Below are 20,222 nucleotides of genomic sequence, written 5' to 3' on the forward strand. Positions count from 1 at the left end.
GTCTTCTGACGTTGTGTTATGAAACTGCTAGGGAAAACAAAACCTTGGTTACTATTGAGAAAACTTTCTGGTCTCTCTTTCTGAATTTAAGGGTAGGTTTTGCCATGGTCTTTTGTTTTGCAAATATCCTGTGCCTCTTCCTAATATATGCAATATAAAAGAAACAATCTGTTTCAAGTTTAGTGATTCTCTAGCCTTTGAAAAATGCCTTTTCTTGACAAAATGTCACTGTTGTGGCCAATATGTATGCTTAACTTGTTATTTGCAAGACTATACTGATTCGATGGATGCTGTCATGTAGATACTTCAAAGGACAGATTTTTTTTGGTTTGCTTACTTAAGCAGCCTAGATACGTTACAAAATTGCACAGAGTATGTATGGAAATTCTATATAGAGGTGGTAATTCCAGTGTTTTTTTGAATGCAGGACAGTGGTTTATTGTAACCCTTTGGAATTTTCTGCAGTTTTCTTGAACACAAGCAGAAATGTAAATAAAGCATGGTGCTTAACTGTTGAATCTTAATCTGATTTCTCAAGTAAAGATTAAAGGGAAGAACTAGATTTTCTGTTTGCTCCCATGTGAACTATCTCAATCTCTCCAGTCTTTTTGCTGGAAGAATGTAGAGGATAAAAACACAATACTGTGTTTGTGGCCCAGCAAACAATTGGACTGCTCCTTCTACTGAACTGAATGCGTGCCAGTGGGAAAGCATGCACTAGCTCAGTTTTAAAGGCATTTCACATACTTGTGTGGATGTAGGACTGTGTTTGACCTGCAAATTGTGTTCTGAGGCTGAGGAAAACCAGTCAGGAACCCTTCCTCACTCTGGATTTCTTATTCCTTGGAGAGGATAATGCATTTCTGCCCTTATCCGTTGATAACCAGATTAGGGTGTTTAGGAGGTTGCTAACAGAGGTACTCAGCATATCGCGTTGTGCATTTTCTTCAGGGTTTGTGATCACTGGCTTCTGTCAGTGGTTTCACATCTTGTTAGTCTGTGGTATGCTACTTTGTTATTTCATAGGTCAGGGACTGTCTTGCTCCCAGTCCAACAAGGTGATCAGAGTAAGGACAAAATTATGTGCCTAAAACTATAAGGGGCCACGAAGGGAAGATTAGACATGGGTTCTTTTAAGATGTACTAAACATACTGCAGTACCAGACATAAGGTATTTGAGGGCTATCTAAAAGCATATAATCAGCTTTGTAAGAGGATGTATTTGGTGCACACGTTAGTTGCAAAATAACATATTAAGTATGCTATTTTGAATCATAGAATAAGGTAAAAACCCATTAATAAAGTCAATTTATTTAACTGGCATACAATGTATTGATGTTGCATGACTTTAAGCACTTGTCAGATTTCAGATGATAAAGCATATGTGACTGGCTTATGAATAGAAATTATCTTTATATATTACTACATATGCATATTGAATTATGGACTTTGTCTTTTTTCAGAATACTTCAGCATTGTGTGCATGGTTCTATAGCACAAGAACAATTATCTTCTATTTCCTGATGGTTTTCTGAGGGAAAGCTGTCTTCCTAAGTCTTTAATATGATTAGTAGTTTCTGTAGAATGTGGGTGCTGTACAGCTTTAATATTTTTACTTTTAACTGAAAAAAAGATTGGACATAGTAAAAGTCCAGAGACTGTAGTGATATTTGAGGCATTAGTTTGATTTGAGATATATATATATTTATATATATAAAATTCTGCATAGGCATTTCTAACGCATGTGTCTGATTTTTGCTTTTAAAACCAACAGTCTTGTCAATGACGGTAATGAAGCAATTACTTCATTGACCTAGAAATTGGGTGGGATATAACTGTGCTGCTTTGTACCATCCAGAGCCATTTCCTGGGGTGGGGTGGGGGTGTGGGGAAGTAGCAGCAGAAGTTTCTTCTGGGGAATAGAAAAGCATTTCTTGTTCCCTTTTCTGTTTTTCTTTGGGCCTGGTTTTTTAATGTGCTTTATTGCGCCTGCATTGGCTTCTTTCCCTGTAGTTGCTCTGCACTGCTCCTCTTCCGTTGTCAGCAATTGGTGGGCACTGTGTGTTTGGGAAATGGCTTTGCTCGCTGTGCCTGAGAAGGCAAGGACACGTACTTGGAACTGGAATTCGATTGTGGTTCTGAACCAGACTAGTGCAAAGATTTTCACAGTATGGTCATATGCTACTCTCGGTGATTAACATAGTTTCTGAACAGTGTTTTGTGTATGAAGTGCACATACCGTTGCTAATAGCGGTAAAAGAACAGTGAGACAGTGAAACAACTGTGTGGGGGAGGGAGGAAGTGTGTAAACAAGCCAAAGGCTATATGAAAAGACAGTTTCTACTCAGAAAATGGGTGAATGCAGTGAGGTTCAACATTGATGTGGATTAAAAAAAAAATAATTCAGGGAGAAAAGATGCAACTGGGAATGTTTCTTACTTAAAAACAAAGCTGCAAACAACTGATCAACACAGTTATTTTCTCAAAACCAGCGTGGATCCTGGAATGGTAACTGCACTTGATTATTTTTTTAATATATTCTAGAATAGTAACTACAAGTCTTCCTATTTCTAAATGACACTTTTAAAGTGTCAAGGGATTTTTAGTGTTCAGTTCTGGTGAATTTGAGGGTGATGTTCGTTACAAGTGAAACACCAGTCCCCTAAAAAGATTTCCAGGTAGGTTTAAACTGGCTTCTGAAAGTGTTGGCTGCTTTTGGAATCTGTTATAGTTTATTTTTAAGAACAAGTTATGTAAGAAAAAAATCCTTTCATATTTCAGTTGGTTTCCTTATTTGTTTTGAAACATCCTTGATTATTCCAAACTATTTTTAATATTATGAGGGTTTTCTTTTTTTTAAAAAAGGTACATTTTGAAATAAGCATTAGAATTGTCAATGGCCCAAAGAGAAATTTGAAGTCTAATAAGGACTTTCTTTGACAGATATTGCAAGACTGTTTCAACTGACTAAATTGGTTATTTGCTTTGCAGGGTTAATTTCCATCTTTGTTATCTATTGAATATTAGTTTTTTCCATACTGTTATATGTTACTTTTAATGAGCTTTTAACGATGTCTTAATGTAGTAAATACTGATGAACAGGTGAGCTGTAATTGGATCATTTCAGGTGTCTGAAATGCATTCAGAAGTGAAAGGTCTCCTGTAGTATTCACCTGAAGGAGAAATTCCACTCTGTATATATAGAACTATCTTGAAGAGTTGCGGGTTTGGATTTGTGGTTTCTTCCTTTCCCAACTCCTTCATCAAAACACAGATTTGTAGTGACTAAGGAAGAAGCAGTGCTTAACTTGAAAGAGCCTTTTGAAAACCAACTACACCTATAGATTCTTATCAGAAGTAACTACAATTTAAAACTCCAAGTTGAGTTTCAGGTTGAGTATAGACAACAAGATTTTCATGGCTACTGGTATAAAATTTCTTCAGTACAGCTTCACGTGTATTTAATTCATGTGAAAATTCTTCTCTTCAGCTGAGAGACTTAAAGGCCCTCAAACTTTCAATGGTTTGAGCCTGAGGAAAGGTGAGGAGAATGGATAAATCTGTCCAACAAAGCTCATAACAGCCTGTAGAACTTCGCTTTCTTCAAATTAGGTATTTTTGCTTTCATCAAATGTCAAGAGATCCATGATGATGTTCTACGGTCACCTAAACAATTAACATCAGTAGATTAAATTTTTGCTGAAGTAACCTTTTGTTGTTACGGATTGTATTGTGTGTTGACCTGATGAAAGTTGTATGGTCGATCAACTTATGCAATATGGGGTTTGCTATTGAACTTGAAGATCAAAAGCACTTCTGTGTGGATGGATTTTGTCTAAACTCTGTTTGCAGCGTTGAGCTGTTTTTTGCCAGCTTTTTAGAAACACTGAGAGAAGCAGGCAGTATGTATTATTCTGGGATTGGATGATGTTATTACAAAAGAAGAGGAGTAATGCCAGCTACTAAAACCACCTAACTATATACCAGGCATATTTGCTGTAATTTCTTAATCTCCTCTTCTGAATATGTGAGGTAGATAACAGGCTAGTAAGTGAACTCAAATGCCCTCAACAGCCCCTTTTTCTCTGTGCTGTGGTGTGCATGTTTTCATGTTCTGAGATGAAGATTATTTTCTAATTCCTGAACTACAGGGTTTTAAAGTAAACTAAAAAAAAATCCACTCTCTCTCTACATCTTACGTGCTGTAGGTTCATATTAGAGTGACAGTTTCTGCTTCTAGGACCTATGTTTTATTTGTGAATCTCCCTTGCTCTTTTAGTTTTTCGATGTACAAATTTAGTTTAACACATAGTAATAGTCCACACTAGTTGCAAACTTTTCCATTACTTTTTAAAAATAATGTCTTTGATAGATGTAAATTTGTGAATGTCAGCCTCTAACAGTAAATCACAATTTAAGCTCACAGATTGCAAGCCTATTGATGTTATGTGATAGGTATCCCCTGGCCCTTCGGTATCACATACATGTGATGTATGTTAAAGGTGAATGAACATGATCCTAATGTCTGCTTCTTTTATCTTTGTGATGATGTAACTGATAGTTTGAAAATATCAAATCGTTAAATGCTTTGTTTCTGTGTGAATGAATTAAGTATTGGAAGTACCACAATTTCTTCCTCAATGGATATCAGTCATTTGATTGATTTGGTTACACGTAGTAAAGTGATGGGCCTTTTTTTTTCACATTTCTGAATTTAAATACTTTGATAATGCTCATGATATTATTGCAATTTATGGACAGTTAGGAATGAAACCAGACCTACAGAGCAAAACCTACCTGTTGAGTTACAGAGTATTTTAAAGATGAATAGCAAGGTTTGTACTTGAACATATTTGAAGTGGTAGCTCTTCAATAAGGTGACTTAAGCAACAGAGTGAAGCGTTAGGCCAAAAATAAAGCCTGAACTGAGACAGGTTACAACAGTTAAATAAACCGTAACTTTTGATACAAATTAAGAGTCTTTTTTGTAGCTCACAGATTTACCGAACATCAAGTAAAAATTCTCTTCAAGCCTTTAATTTATTTTTTAGTTACTACTATTCTATATGAACTACCTAATTTTATTTTAATTACTGTCTCGACAGAGACTTGCTACAGCAGTACTCATACTAATTTACCAGAGGTCTTGATTTCTTCAGAAGTTACTGCCCTTCTCAGCTTTACTTCTGATATTTCATCGGAGAGCAAAACACCTGTGCTGACGTAGACATGTTTTGCTTTGTGCTAAAACAGCAGAGTATTCCTCTGTGTTACAGCTACTGAGTCAACCTGCAATGGGTTTAAATTCTTAGTAATTATCAGCCTTTAATTTGTTCTGCAAGGCATGTGTGTTTCCTTTCTAAACTTTTTTCCTTCCCTCTGCTCGAAAGATGCTTTACTTTTTAACTTTTTAGCGCTGGGCATAGTGCAGTATGGCACAAACAATGTGGCCTAAAGCACTAACATATTGCAGATTTTGAAGAACAATAATACTAGCTAAGTACTGTTTATTTATCTTGCTATTTAATGTTGAATCCTATTTTAGGTGTTACCTTGTCATGAATTCTTGAGTCCCTAGCTATCTTTCTCTTCCCCCTTAACTAATAAAATTGTGCTTTGGTTACTAATAGGTTACAGTCTATTAGGTGTTGATTCAGAAGGGTGTTGAACATGCCTGAGGAAAGCTGTAAATAAAGTAAAATTGATGAGTTTTAAAGTACAGTAATATTGACTGCATCTCTCTTTTTCAGTAAGTTGCTATGAGAAGCACTTGGGAAATGTATAACAAAGGAGAGGTCAATTGCAAGAATTTATAACTGGTTAAAGGAATAGTTTATTTATTTAGGTATTTAACTGCATGGTGGAAATAATTTTACAGATGCTGCAAAGGTAAAAAATATAGCAAACCTTGAAGAAACTGTCTTCAACTTTATAGGTAAAAATGAGAAAATAAGTTAGGTTTAAAGGAGATATTCCAAAACTAGAAATGGGATAAAGCGTTGCGGGAGAGAAATTAGCTCAGTTGCTTATTTTGGCTTGTTGTCACTTTGTTTGAAACCTGTATTTAAATCTTATCTTTCAGCCATATAATAGTGAGATGAACTGTAAGACTAGCTTTTCTTTGGGGTCAGAAAAATAATACTGCAATGTGGTTGTTTTTTTTTCCCCTGAATTAAATCTTTTCTGAACATATTCCTTCATGAGCCGTGGAGGGAAATGGTTATTAGTATCATTAGGATAGACCTGTAAGAAATGTGGATAAGTACCATGGCAAATGTCATCATCACTCTTAAATATTACTTTTCTAAATATCTCTGTTGGGTCCGGTTTTCCCTTCTCTTTTGCCCTATTCACTCAGATGCACTTAAAAAAGCAAACCAGACCAAAAAAAAGTATATCTGGCATGAGCCTCTGTGCTGTAGCTGATCGGTAGCGCTTTCAGTGGGCTTTGCTTGTTGAAAAGTTAGGGGACCTTTGTCAGAATTTGAGTTTGTATCAGCAGTGTAAATTTAACTGATAAATATTTGCCTCATTCCTGTAACTGAAAGCTAACTCCTCCCCATGCTTACTGCCTTTTATTTTTCTTTTTTTCTTTTTTTTTTGCTGACACTAGACCACTGGAACTACCAGAAAACTGACATGTGAAGCAATATGTTGGACTTCACAAATGGCCTTAGTACACTGGGGTTATTTTGAATCAAGTTCTACCATTAATAGTTTTTTCTTTACCACCACCCTCCCTTCCCCTGTGAGGTTACAGTGGAAAAAGCAGTCTCTTTGTTAAGAGTTTGAGATTGTGCTGAAGAGCATCAGAATGTGTTGCACAGAATGTAAGTACCGTTTGCCAGCACTGAATCGCAGGTACAGTTGCCTCTTTGAGGAATGCAAGGAGAAACAGAGCCAATATCATGAAGTAAAGTTAAATCCATCAGCAAGTAGCTTCATGTTACTTATGTCACTATACTCTTGTTATCTTCTGAGGAAACACACCTTCATCGTTGTGGGAAGCAGAATTTTGTCTTTGCGAGATAATTTGTTTCGTAATTGTTCAAAAATCATCTACCTGCTGTGGCACAGGGAGAATGCCTGGGAATTATGCGTTTATGGTAGATCTAAAGCATCTTAGGTGTGAATCAGCTGCCCAGACATAGTCTTCTAGTGCCACTTGATGTGCCTTGGAGTAGCCGCAGGGAGCAAACAGGCGTGACAGGGGACCTGCAAGAGATCTGTGCCCTTCTGGAATGTCATCTGGCTGCCAAACGGGATACCCAGGACTGTCTAAACTGGTTTTAGATGACTGTGCTTAGGCAAATGAATCCTGTCCTTTGTGTCAGGACAAACAGATTCTGGCTGTATGGAATGCCTGATGTGTAAGGGATAAAGTGCTCACTAAATAATGTGGGGCATTGGCTTGAAGTATGGATTAGCAGGATCAACTAACCTGATGCATCTGTAGTGCTTGTGGCTTCATTTTCATGCTTGACAGGAATTGTTGTAAGCTGTACCAGTTCATCTGGAATTGAGCTAATGATCCAGACCCAGATGTTACGAGTAATTGATGCAGTCTATAATTGTCAATCACTGAAGGAAGACTGGCAAGTTGGGAATCTTGGTAGGTGCAAGTTATAGAAGTTACTTGAGAAATGTAACAAGTTCATCTACTCATTGTTTTGCTTGGGAATGATTTTGCAATCATGTCATTATAAACAGTTTGTGGTGTGAAAGAGGAGCTGTTTGCAGTAGTTCAAAAGCATTTGGTATCTGCTAGCAGTACTTGAAAGAAACTTGGTATAGGAAGGGCATGTTTTTCACTAAAGTCGAAGTTGAAAAGCAGTTTTATTAAACTTATGTGTTCTCTGGTTTGACTGGTTTTGATCTATTGTAAAATACTGCAAGTTGGTATTTATGACCCTAGTGGTGTTAGGTATGTAAGATGTCAGTAGTGGTCTAGTACGGGGATTTGCCTTATGGCCAGCTTTAGTTCAATGCTGCTGCAGAGGATCAGGGTTTTTCCTCCCTGTGGTGTTCCTTGGGGATATGCTTTAAGATCAGTTAACTTGAGATTGGCTGCTGCGGAATAGCATGAGTAGAATATAGAACTTCTCTGTCTGCAGCCGTGTAGATGATACTGTGTTTTATTCTTCTTTTGTTGACTGTGACTTACAAAATGTTAAGTTATTAGATTTCACATGTATGCTGTGAATCTTAAGACCAGCTAAGGGAATGGCTTGAGTTGCAGTAACAATGCATGTATTTTAATTTAATTTTCTTCAAAAATAAAATATTTTTCTCACTAGATATTGAAAGTTTTAGGTTCTCCTTTGTCTTTGGATATGTTTGTAGTCAGTCATATTGCTCTTTAGCCAAATCACAGTAAATAGCTTGTTCAGAAGCTTTTAGCACTGGGAGTACTAGGATGTTTCTTGAGCATCAAGTTTCATTGTAAATGCTTATCCTTTGATATCTCTGAATACTTTAAAAAACAGATACTACATATTTGGAATCTGGCCCCAAAGAGTAACGCTACAAGGCCCAAAGATATTGCATCTCTTAGTTATTTTTAGTTCAAATTGCATAGTTTATTTCTTACAGAGTTTTAGTATTTAAATCTCTGTGATGATTCAGGTTTTGGTCTGTGTTTATAATTGAACAGGTGTGTCTGAATTTAATCTTGGAATAACTTTGGTAAATGCCAGGTTTTGAAAGTATGGTAGACTCTAGGGTCTGATGCTGGTTGTTTTGGTGGGTTTTTTTCACTAAACCATTCATTTGAATCCTCCTTTGAAAATGTTTTGTAGAAATGCACAGTGGTTCATTGATACCGATGAACTTGCTGCGCATACCTGCATGCAGGACACTCCTGTGGTACAGGCCACTCTGCTCTGTTGAAGGGAAAACTTCTTGTGCTTGAAAATTGAATCATGTCATTGTATCTTTTTAAGTAGAAGAACCACCTTTTCTCAAAATATCTTTTTTTTTTTTTTTTTAAATGCTATGAAGTTGTTTATCTGGAAGAGAACTTGTATCAGAGCGAGAACACTTCTATTCATCAGCTTTCTTCAGGACCTTTTAGCAATACTAGATTCCAGGTTCTTCTTTGTGGAATGTGCTTACCTCCAAAGCTCTTCTTGCCCGTTGTGATTTTAAATGAAGATATTGAGTACAAGAACAGTGTTGTGAGATTGGTTTGAATTGAGGTTCAGTGTCTTTCATGAATTGTGTTCTTTGTGTAGGATGTTCTGGACGTTGCTAGGAATTCAAAAAGCTACAAAGTAGCTTAGAGATTTGTTGCAAAATGCTGTTTGAGTAGCTTTCTCAGCTGTCAGGTGTTATTTGCATATGTAAAATTCGACACACTGCAAGTGTTTGGCCTTTAAAATTATGCAGAATGAAAATTATCTAGCCATTTTAGAGTAGAAGTGTTTGCGTTCTTCCAATAGATTTTTTTTAAAATATCAATTATATTTAGGATTTTATGACTTCTGTTACAAAAATAATTATGTTAGTGGACTGATACTGACAGTAGAACTATCATAATGTTCTGCACGTTGACAGTCAGGAGCTCCAGCCCTGGTTCACGGGCAAAATGAAAGCACAGAGTAAACAAGTTTGGCTCAGCTGGCTTGAGCAGGACTGCACCTTGATTATACCCTGCGGAGTAGCAGTTGTACTTTGAGCCAGGGGGTTCTTTGTGCTGGAGTATCTGGAAATGCTTTTATAAGAGATCCAAACAAGTGTGTTTTTGCACATGATTGAGAGCACGTGGAAAGCAGATGTACTTGAAGCAAATATGCTTTTTGTTTTGTTAACTGCTATAAATGCAGACCAGGTTTCAGATCTTCACAAATACAGTTAAGTGTCTTTCTGAAAATAGAATGTTCCTAAAGATCACTTGGGGCTACGTTGCTGTTAAAGCCTCAGCAAATAAAAGCATAAAGGCCCGAAAGGGTGGAGAAAACCTGGGGTTTCTGTAAAAGGTGGTACCAAATTTTTCTGATTGTGTTTGTTTAAAAACAAACCAACCCACAACAAAAGAAACTCAGCTGCATTATTACTGTAGCCTTAATAGAATTTAAACAGATCCTTTTCACCCATAAATTTGATACATTTACGGTACTGTGGTATAATTTTGGAACACTTTCATTGACTGTATTTTAAATTAAAATATATTTTAACATAAATCACGGTAAATTCAGTTAAGAACGCCCACATATCGGTGTTAAAGATCAGTTTTACCTCTCTTAAAAATACATATACATTATAAACAAAAAAAAATATAGTTCAAAAGCTAGGGTTTATGTGGACTAAGAAACTGTATGAAGCTATTCCATAGTGTAGGCTTTTAATCCAGTGCTAACAATGTTTTAGGTGAATAAAAATATTATTAACTACACAAAGTAATTAAGAGTATTGTTTAATATATTGTCCTGTAATTTACGCAACTTGTGGGCACCTGGGAATGTTTCCCTTGGCGTTTTTCTGAAATTCGGTTTCTGCACTTTGGGGTGGAGCAGTAACTTCTGCAATTCTCCATCTTCTATACTCCTTTGTAATTGATAGCTTGGTAACAAAATTAATTTATATGAGCCTTTGGTTCCCAGAGTACGTGATTGTTTAGGTTTTTCTTGATTATAAGGTTTTGCATAAAGGAGCAAATGCTCACCTACTATTCTTAAGATTGTACTGCAAATAGTTTTATTTTTTCTAAGGCTTCTTGTGCCATATTTGCATATCAGTGCTGCATTGTAGTGCTGCCAGAGAGTGACATGAAAGTCTTGTCTGTTGTATTAGCAAACTTAAAACTACAACAACAAAGCCATTTTTATTTTAAAAGGATATCTTCATTTTTAATCAGTGCTTATAATAGTGTATTCATTTATCCGTGTTGATCAGTTCATACCCTTTAAAAATATACTAGGTGTTTCTTAATGCTATTTTAAAATTACCTGTAATGTTGCAGGTATCCTAGATAATTAACCATTACTATTTACACTTCTATCGCAGTGTGTTGTTCATTGCACTTAACCTGGCAAAAATCTTGATGTCTGATTCTATTTAAGATACTAAGAGTAAAAGCAGCAGGAATCAAAATGTATTCTGCCTCAGCCCGTGTGCTGAGCAGGAATGCTGTTTCCATGGCAACGATCAGGAGAGTGGGGGGGCTGATGCCTTTTCCCCAATTCTGAGAGTTTATGTATCCTAACGTGATTATTCTTAGCAAGATGCTCTTAAAAATCAGTGTTTCTAGGAGAGAAGGAAATAATGTTAGTGAAAATTATCAATATGCAGCCAGATGTTTCTTGTGGTGGTTTTGTTTCTTCTCTAATCACGGCGATCTGTTAGCCCAACACACAGCTTTTCGTTAATGCTAGAAAAATGTACTAACTATAGCAGCAGCGGTCTCAGGTTAAATGCGGGGTGTTCTGTTGTTTGATGGTGCTGCAAATGGTGTTGGACGAAACCTTGCTTTACCCCTTTAATGAAAGCTACGAAGATTCCTTTGGGAAGGTATTATTAAATATAGTTGACATTTCCCTGGGAGCAAGTTCTGAATAAGCATAGGGTAAACAGTCACCATTCCAGAGATAACAGAGCTTCACAATGAATTCTGGATTTTTTTAGAGACAGCAGTTTTAGAGCAGGTAATATGCTAAATTGGTTTTTCGTTACTGTAGTGCAGCTGTGTCTCGGCCTCGCCCATCCTATTTATGATAGGAGCCATAGGCTGATATGTTTTCCATGCTCAAGCTTATAGATAAATCCTTCATCCCTAAGTGGATTGAGAAAGTGTTAAATTCTGCAGTTGGAATACGTTGGGGTTGTTTTTTTTTTTAAGGCTGAATATTTCATATTGAGACTTCTATTTAGTCACTTATGATTAATTTCTTGATTAAAAATACACAAACCTGAAATTATAGGAAAGAGGAGGGCAAACCCCAGAGTATTGTCTGTCTGTCTAATTTTTTAAATGAAGGATTGGAATAGTGGTAAATACTGTGTGTGGGAATGAATTTATTTGCATGGAGAATTTTCACCTTTTCCTCTGGCGGTGGCTCCCAGAAGATGATGTCACCTTGCAGCTCATTGGTTGTGCGGCACCTAGTGCAGGGAAGGGAGAGAAAGATGCCGGCACAAATCTCAGTGGTGGATCTAGGGTGTCTGCCAGCAGTTTTTGATAGAATCTTTGATTAGTATTGAGAATTTACTGCATGTGGCCATGTGAGGTGTTGGGTCCGTCCTAGGGTGAGGGGATTGAAGAGCCGTCAGAGGAATGAGGCGGCTGATCTGCAAGAGGATCTGTGATTGTAAGTTGAAAAATCTGGGTGGAAGGAAGAAGACAGGGAGTGCTGGTTAGACACATTGTGGGAGGATGTGTAGCAGAAAATGCATGCATGAGTAAAAGAAGAAAAGGGAGAGGCATTTATCTTTGGTGGACTGGAATGATAAAAAATATGTTAAAGGCTTTCCTTTGGGCAGAATATTCAGAAATGGGCAAAAATTTGCAGTCTCTGCAAAGATATTTTCCCTTTGTTGGGAATGAATTTGTAGGGTTCATTTTTATTTTCAGTTTTACCGTGGTTGATTATAAAACCAAAATATTTTATAATTACTTAAGACAAAGAAAATGCTGTTTATTTCTCATTATCATTTTATTCCTAGGTCAGAGACAGAGGACAAAGTGATAAATACTTGTTTTTATTTACACGTTTTGTGAAATCCTGTGAAATGTGAAGCAGAATAGTTGGTTAGGAAATAAATATACATCCATTCTAATAGTTGTATTTTTATTTAATGTATCCTTTTCTAGACAAAAGCTTTGATGATGAAGAGTCGGTGGATGGAAATAGGCCATCATCAGCTGCTTCAGCCTTCAAGGTTCCTGCACCTAAAAAGCCAGGAAATCCTTCAAACAGTGCAAGAAAGCCAGGATCAGCTGGTGGGCCTAAGGTTGGAGGTAAAGTAAAGCTATTCAGATTCTAATGGGTGTTCCCAGAAACCTTGCCAGAGCAGGCACAAAACGGAGAACTTTGGATGGTGATGTTTAATTCATGACTGCAGCATTCTTGCAGAGCTGAAAACAGTAAGGGACCCTGTTTTACGTAATTATTCATATGTGAAGGTGTTCGAGTGTCTGTCTGTTTTTCTGAGTGTACATTTAGCTTACAAAGGCCTCTCATGTTATGAATAAAATTAATATCTGGAGGTAGCAGTTGTGTTGTCAGAATGATTATATAGGTGCCTCTGTGATGGAATCCACACACCCTGTACTGTATATATAAATACAGTGTGACATCCTGTAGTAGGTCTCTGTATATGAAATCTTTACTGCCGGTCTGCACTGTTTCACATGGCTAGAAAGGACTTGCCATCAACCTTGTACCTCAACAGAGGTGTGTATTGCACATGAATGACTTGTGTTAATGTTCCCTAAGCTGTCAGAGTATTGTGAAAGTGGTTGTGAATGAGAAAAACTGAGGGCCAAAACCCTGGCCAGGATTTTTTTGGCATGGTAGACTTCAAAGCAGTGTAATGATGATGCTTGCTAATTGTAATCTTTGAACATGGAAATCCACATTTTTTTAGGGCGGGGGGTGATCTAACAAAAGCAAGTGCTTACTGCTACAGAAGTGACAGGTTTTTTATGGTACACGTTCAGAAAAATACATAATTAAGTGGAAATATACCATGCTTTAGGTATGGGGGTTTTATTAATAATGGATGCTTTCAATAATGGATTTTTGAGTAAGTAATTTTTTCATGTTCTTACTGATGTAAGATCCCCTTTTGCAAATAAATTAATAAACTGCAAATAAATTTTAAAAACAGATACACATGCCAGACAAGCTGCCTTAAGTATTTTAATTTTCATAACATATAGATAATGTTTTGAAAATGTGTTGTATTTCTAATACTATCTTCAGAATTCCTGATAAATTGAAAAGATTCCCATAGGGCGGGACTAACACTGACATGGTGTAACTCAAAATTGATGGCATTATGAATCGAAGTACCATGTAAAAGACTTCCAAAAGGAAGTTATGTCTTGAAATTGACTATTTGTATTTATTGTTATTACACAAATAATAATGTCATCTCCTTCAGTCTGGATCATGGTGGTTTGCACACAGGACTAACATACCTAGTACCAGAATGCAATGCTGATTCCTGTTTCTTTCAATACGTGCTTCTTTGGATAGTGTTTTATTAAATATAGATGCTTTTTAATCCAAAATTGTTTTTACATGTCGACTTTCAATTTACATGCTCTGCAGTAAAAACATGGAAATTGGAGAGGAGGAGAAGTAAGAACAGAATAATCACTTTGCCTGATTTTTCAGTTTATCTGAAAATTCAGTAGTAAAGGAGATTAAAAACCACAAAAATTATTGTAAATCCTCCTCCTCTACCGCCAAACCTCAAAAAATTAAAATGAAAAAATACGTGGAATAAGGTTAAAATCTAAGCATGCCAAAACCAAGAAGAGCCTTTTGGTCATTCTTTGCTCTATACAGTCTTTCAAGTCTGGAAATTACTGAAGAGTGCTCACATGTGTATCTTTTCCCCCTCTTTTTTATTCTGTCAGTATGCCTGTAGTCAGAATTTTGAAATTTTATTATTAAATGTTTGCTGGCCTTTCTAATGTTGATTAAATTTTTCTTACAGTGCTTGTCTGTATGCACATCTGTGGTGTGGTTGCGCAGACTGCTGAGGTGCTTGACCATGGTGCATTTTCACCTTAATATTTTGTAGGAAAGATGTTATGCATTGTATTCTTCGCCAAATGGCTAGAAGGTGGAAATTTGTCTTCCAGTCTTCGGTTGTTCTCAACTGCCTCTACTTTTTTTTTTTTCTTGATGTCTGCCAGGGAGAAACTTTTACAGGCCTTGTTGTCTGCTTGTGCGCTTATTTCTTTGACTATGTATAAACTATATGCTACTTAGTTTAATTTTTCTTCAGTTTGTGGTTTGTTTTTTTTTTTTCTTCAAGTTTTCCTTGAGTGGACCCTCAGTCTCTTCTCTTTAGTATTTTCCACTTGTCGCCATTGATCATCAAGAATATTGTTGTTTTCTTTTTTAGCAGCTAGTATTTGTCTTCACATTACTCCTGTTGTTCATTATTTTTATCTTTCAATGTTTTTCTCCATACTGTTTTTTTAGGTCACCAGCGTTTAAACTAATTCTGTCTAGTAACAAGCTTGCTAGCAGACAGACAAGTTAAACATCTGTGCCAAGAGCCTTACCTTTCTGCATAGTATTTACAAACCCTGTATCTTTTAGTCTAATAGAGAATACTAGTCTAGATGCCAAATGTATTTCTTAAATAAGCCAGCCAGTCAGAAGTGAGGAGTTTCCTGTAATGTTATTCATGTGACAATCATATGAGGTCAGACGACAGATCTGTCCTATCTGACAGTATCAGAAATGGCTACCGGAGAAATGTATGTGAACAGGGCAGGTGTCTATAAGTATTCTGTCATTACTGGACAAAATGTTAGGTTTAGAGAGTTTTATTCCACAGACAACCACGGTCTTTGAAGAGTCCAGGTAGGGCACCATGTTCTCCTTTTCTTGAGACTTCATGCATCTTTATGGCTACAAACAAACCTTGATGCTCTTTCACATCCATTTTCTGTAGGGTCAGCTTTGCAGGTGCCTAAAGGGCACCTGAGACTTTTCTCCAGCCTCAAAACTGCCATCTTTATGGAGTAAATCTATGGTTCTGCAAGTTGTCTGCTCTTGCTCTTTTATTAAGGCTCTGCTATATCCTGCAGTCCCAAATCCTTCTGCTCACTGCATTCCAAGCCTGTAATCAAAAGGAGTGTTACTTTTCACCTTTCGCTCCTAAGCACTGGTTACACGTATTTCAGGCTCATAACTGCTCACCTTGTAGTTCTGCCACCTGTTGGTCCTGCTTGCCCAAGTTTTCTCGTGACTCTTCCATATTTATGTGTATACATACTAAGAAGTTGTGGTTCAGCCCTGGAGGAAGAAGTAGCAGTGGCTACTGTGTCGGTTTTTCTTTCCTTTTCCCAAAAATCACAAAATCACAAAAATTTCCTTTCACAAAGTCATGTCACTGATGCACAGCTGAAAGAGTCCTTTGCTAATGGTTTCTTCTTGCAAGGCTTCTATGACCAGGCAGAACTGCTAGTGCAGGTAGAAGTTGTGTTGAGCGTAGGCTGAGATTACTGCAAGTTCCATTCATTTAAACTGAACCTTTTATATGCCAGAGATCCTTTTCCTAGGATATTGCTTTAGAACAATGTCATTTCCTATCAGCTGTAGATGCTAATAAAGAAAGTACAGCTTTTTCCTGGTTCCAAAAGGGAGTGGAGGCTGTCCTGTCTTAAGGCTAAGAAAATCAAAACCTCTTAATCATGCTGCTCGCTTTCTTTTATGCTGTTATCTGCTGAATTATACCTTGGTTGCATGTGTGCTTGGCTTTTCATTATATACTCCATGAAGATGTTTCTTATTGAAGAAATGGATAATTCCACCAGTGACCAGATCCTTTATTCAAGTGAAAGCACCCATCCGATACACAAAGAGAGATTTCATGCACTGCTGGGCACTTCCCATGTAATGTAGGAAATACGCTTTAATGGCTCTGGAAATACAAAATAGTTGTCCAGGAAGGCAGGTGAAACAGCTATGTACATTAGCAATAGCTGTGTCCTCCTTGGGCTGGAATTCTCTCTCCTTGTGCTGGGAATGACTGTGCAAGATCTTTTCCTGTTGGCTGTGGGCCTGGTAGAGCCTGTAGAACTTGTGCGTTTGCTGACAGGTGTGATTAAGTCTGTAGAAGACAGCTCGCCAGAAAAGTATCAGAGCAGTTGCGGTCTTTAGAGTAAGAAATCTGACAGTCGGTTTCTCATCTGTCTTTGCTGCTGGGAGGTGTTCAGTCATTGACCTTCTTGCTTGTGATGGCCCAGCACTTTGTTTGGCATAGTTCTTATTCCATGGTCAATACACTTGGAGGTGTTTAAGGCATGGGTGGACGAGGTGCTAAGGGGCATGGTTTAGAGTTTGATAGGAATGGTTGGACTCGATGATCCGGTGGGTCTCTTCCAACCTGATTATTCTATGATTCTACAGGGCTTTGGCAGGTTGTCTTGCAAATGTGAGCGTCCTGTTCCAAGTCTTCTAGGGATTTGCTCGCTTGTATACTGTTTAGAAGCTTTGTGTAGTCTAGGCGTAAGTAGGAATCCTCTGTCTGTACCTCAACAAGAAAACCGGTCTTGTTTCTTTTCCCAAGATGTCGGTTTAAGTCAGTAGTATTTAAAATTGATTAAATATAGGAATGGTGGTGCTTCGATAGAGACACGTGGCATTTGGAAGGAAAGCTTGCTGGTGAAACCCAGTCATGACAAAAGTTGGTATTAACTTTCTGTTGTGTGTTTTATGAGAAGCTTTGTAGGGCTACAACATCATTCTTAATGTTCTGATTTGAAAGAAAGTGGACTTACTATGTTTTGTAGTTGTCTTCATAAGGAAGATGCTACATCATGTGGTTTTACCTATGGTTTATTGGCTTTTTCTCATCTGTAGTGTATTGACCTACTAGCATTATTGCACATTGCTTACATAAATAACGTTACACTTTTTGAAACAACCTACGTTGCTTTAGAATGATTTATCCAATGACAAAACAGCAAAGGGGATGTTGTTAATGCAATTATCAGAATTAATATAAGTGCTGTTTAAAAAGATATTTTGGACTAAGAATGTTGTTGATGCCAAGTGTGAAGAATATGAAGTGAAACCTCCAAGGACACAGCGTTTTATTTATTTCTGTTAAAAAATATGTGCATGCAAAAAGCATTTTTTTTCCCCACATAAAGATTGTGATGTAACCTTTTTTCTTAAACTGTTTGAAGGATCTGGTCTCCAATGAAGACTGCAGTGTGCCGGTCTGAGGTTTGATGCTGCAATTATTTGAAATAACCCTCAGTTTTAGGATGGTTTTGATTCTTAAAAAAGACCTCCTTAAGTCTGATTGCTCAAAAAACATTGAAAATGTCTCCCTTTAGGTAGGTATCAAGTAGTTGTAAAAGTTGAGTGAACCAAATGAATAGTTTTGGCAAAGGATGTCTGAGAACTATAATAACACAGCACGTCGTTTTTCTTAACTACAGGAACACGTTTTTAATTGTAGGAAGCTCTTCCCAACTTAAGGAAATTTAAGTTTAGTTTGTTTATCTGTCTATAGTATGTTCTATCAGCATCATAATACTTTTTTTCTTCTCAGCAACACAGCTCTTTGCTGAGATGTATTAAAATGGCACTGATATTACAAAGTGGTTAGAGGCTTCAGTAGGAAACAGTTTAAATGGAAAGACTCTGCATAAAACAAATGTGATACTGAAAAATGGATGTTTGTCTTCTGAAATTATAGCCAGGTGATGTTAACCTCATTAAAACTGCACACTGTAGTTAAACATTTTTGTTAAGAGGACTTCAATAGTTATGGAACTGCAAATAACAGATTATTAGTGGATGGACTTAAAACAGGGGGAACTCATGCTTGCTGTATTGATTGTCTTAAGACTCATGAAGACAGTTCTGTGTTTACTTGCACAAAAAAAAAGCTTCATAGTAATCCGTGCCAATGGTTTTTTATAGAAAATAAGTTCAGAAGCTTTTCTTCTATTAATTGTTTAGCCCTCATTAAATGATTTCCTAAATGCTGTATTTGTCATATAAAATAAACTAGGATTTCCTCCCCTCCCCCCCATCATTGTTCTGTATTGGCTCCTTTGTATGACATAAAACTGCTCTGAGATAATCTTGGCCAGGAAAGCATTCCTGACATTCTGTGGCACTGGCTTCCCTTTTTGGTTTCCAAGTTATTTTGAAACTTAAGACTTTTTCTGCAATATCCCACCTGAAATCAGTCTTTTCGTCCTACTGAGCAGCCTTTGAGATCAGCTTAGGGTAGCGGAGTCTGAGGCAGAGGATTTATTTTAAAATGCCTGTTTGCATCCTTGTCCCCACAAGGAATGTCCATTAACTTCCTACGTGAAAGATCCTTGCCCATGGAATTGCTGGAATTCTGCAGTTGTAAGCTGCTGCTGTTTTAATATAGTCCAAAATTTAGGGAAGTAGAGGACTTCCAATATTCTAGGCGCTCTGAGAGTTGTTGAATTTTATGGTGATGGTTGTTGTTGTTTACTCCTCTGAACAGCACTTCAGAACAGGGTTTCCTTGTATGGCATCAGTGGTCAGTTCCCTTTGGCCATTATTATAAATGCTTCTCCACTTGGTGGGATTTCCATTCCTCTAACAGATACTTTGCTTTGCCGATGGATTGGAAAAATCAACCCTAGCGAGGAAGCTGAATAAAAATAAATAAATGAATATGCTAAGTTGTAACGATCTACATGCACACACACTTACACTTATGCCTCCAGAGAGTTGTGTGTTAGTTAGCCTCCCTTTGTGTCACCTGAGGACAAGTAGCATATCATTCATACTACTTCACTTTACTTGGTATTGATTTCTAGAAGCTTCAATTAGGTTGTAGGATTTATGTTGTTATAAGCACTATGCTATATCTGATAGTCTTCTCTTAAAAGGCTCATAGTCGAGAAGGCAGCTTACAAATGGATGAAATAGGGAGACAGTAGCAATGGAGAAGAGGTCAGGAGATAAGAACTCACCACACTGTCTAACCCTCTATTGACATCTCTTTGCTGTGTTGTAGTCCCAAATGTCCTACTAGCAGGTGGTACCAGGCAAGTGATTAGAGTGAGGAGGACAACCCACCCCTTGTTTAGTTTGCTGACATTAAATACTGATTATTTTTTTTCTAGCAGTAAGAAGGGGGAGCAAGTCATGTGAAATTTGTTTATGTTTTCATATGGGTGACTCCAGAAGGAAAAAGAGGAGGGAGGGAGGAGAAAGCTGAGCTGAAGTCAGCTGACCCTACCACTTTGTGTCCTTATGAACTGTGGCTGTGGACAACTAGCAGATGTGATTCCCCTGGGAGGAGGGAAATGTCTTAAAAAAAACCAAACCTGTTTCATTTCTTTAGACAATTGTATGTGCTCTCAAATAGAGAAGTGGGGAATGTAGAAGCATAAGATGCAAATTATTTTTATTATTTCTGTAGGGAATTTTCAGCAGAGGTGCAAATAGCACTTGCAACAAATAAATGGAATGTTATTAAAATATAAGAGAAAACAGTATATTAAAATAAAATAAATTTGACCTTCTGTCTTA

The 20,222-nt window shown here is 37.2% G+C and overlaps 1 protein-coding gene across 40 annotated transcripts in view; it reads left to right on the plus strand.

The window, feature by feature from the left end:
* CLASP2 (cytoplasmic linker associated protein 2) overlaps positions 1-20,222 on the plus strand; it is a 153,996-nt gene that overhangs the window by 52,937 nt on the left and 80,837 nt on the right. For 29 of the 40 annotated variants that reach the window (XM_069859899.1, XM_069859905.1, XM_069859901.1 and 26 more), the window contains one exon: positions 12,809-12,955. In XM_069859899.1, the coding sequence (XP_069716000.1) occupies positions 12,809-12,955 (147 nt within the window). Of the gene's footprint in view, positions 1-12,109; positions 12,306-12,808; positions 12,956-20,222 lie in introns of those variants that run through there. The other 11 variants (XM_069859929.1, XM_069859932.1, XM_069859935.1 and 8 more) reach the window with 2 other exon arrangements.

The sequence above is a fragment of the Phaenicophaeus curvirostris genome, chromosome 6 (assembly GCF_032191515.1).
Source record: "Phaenicophaeus curvirostris isolate KB17595 chromosome 6, BPBGC_Pcur_1.0, whole genome shotgun sequence".
Classification (NCBI taxonomy): domain Eukaryota; kingdom Metazoa; phylum Chordata; class Aves; order Cuculiformes; family Cuculidae; genus Phaenicophaeus; species Phaenicophaeus curvirostris.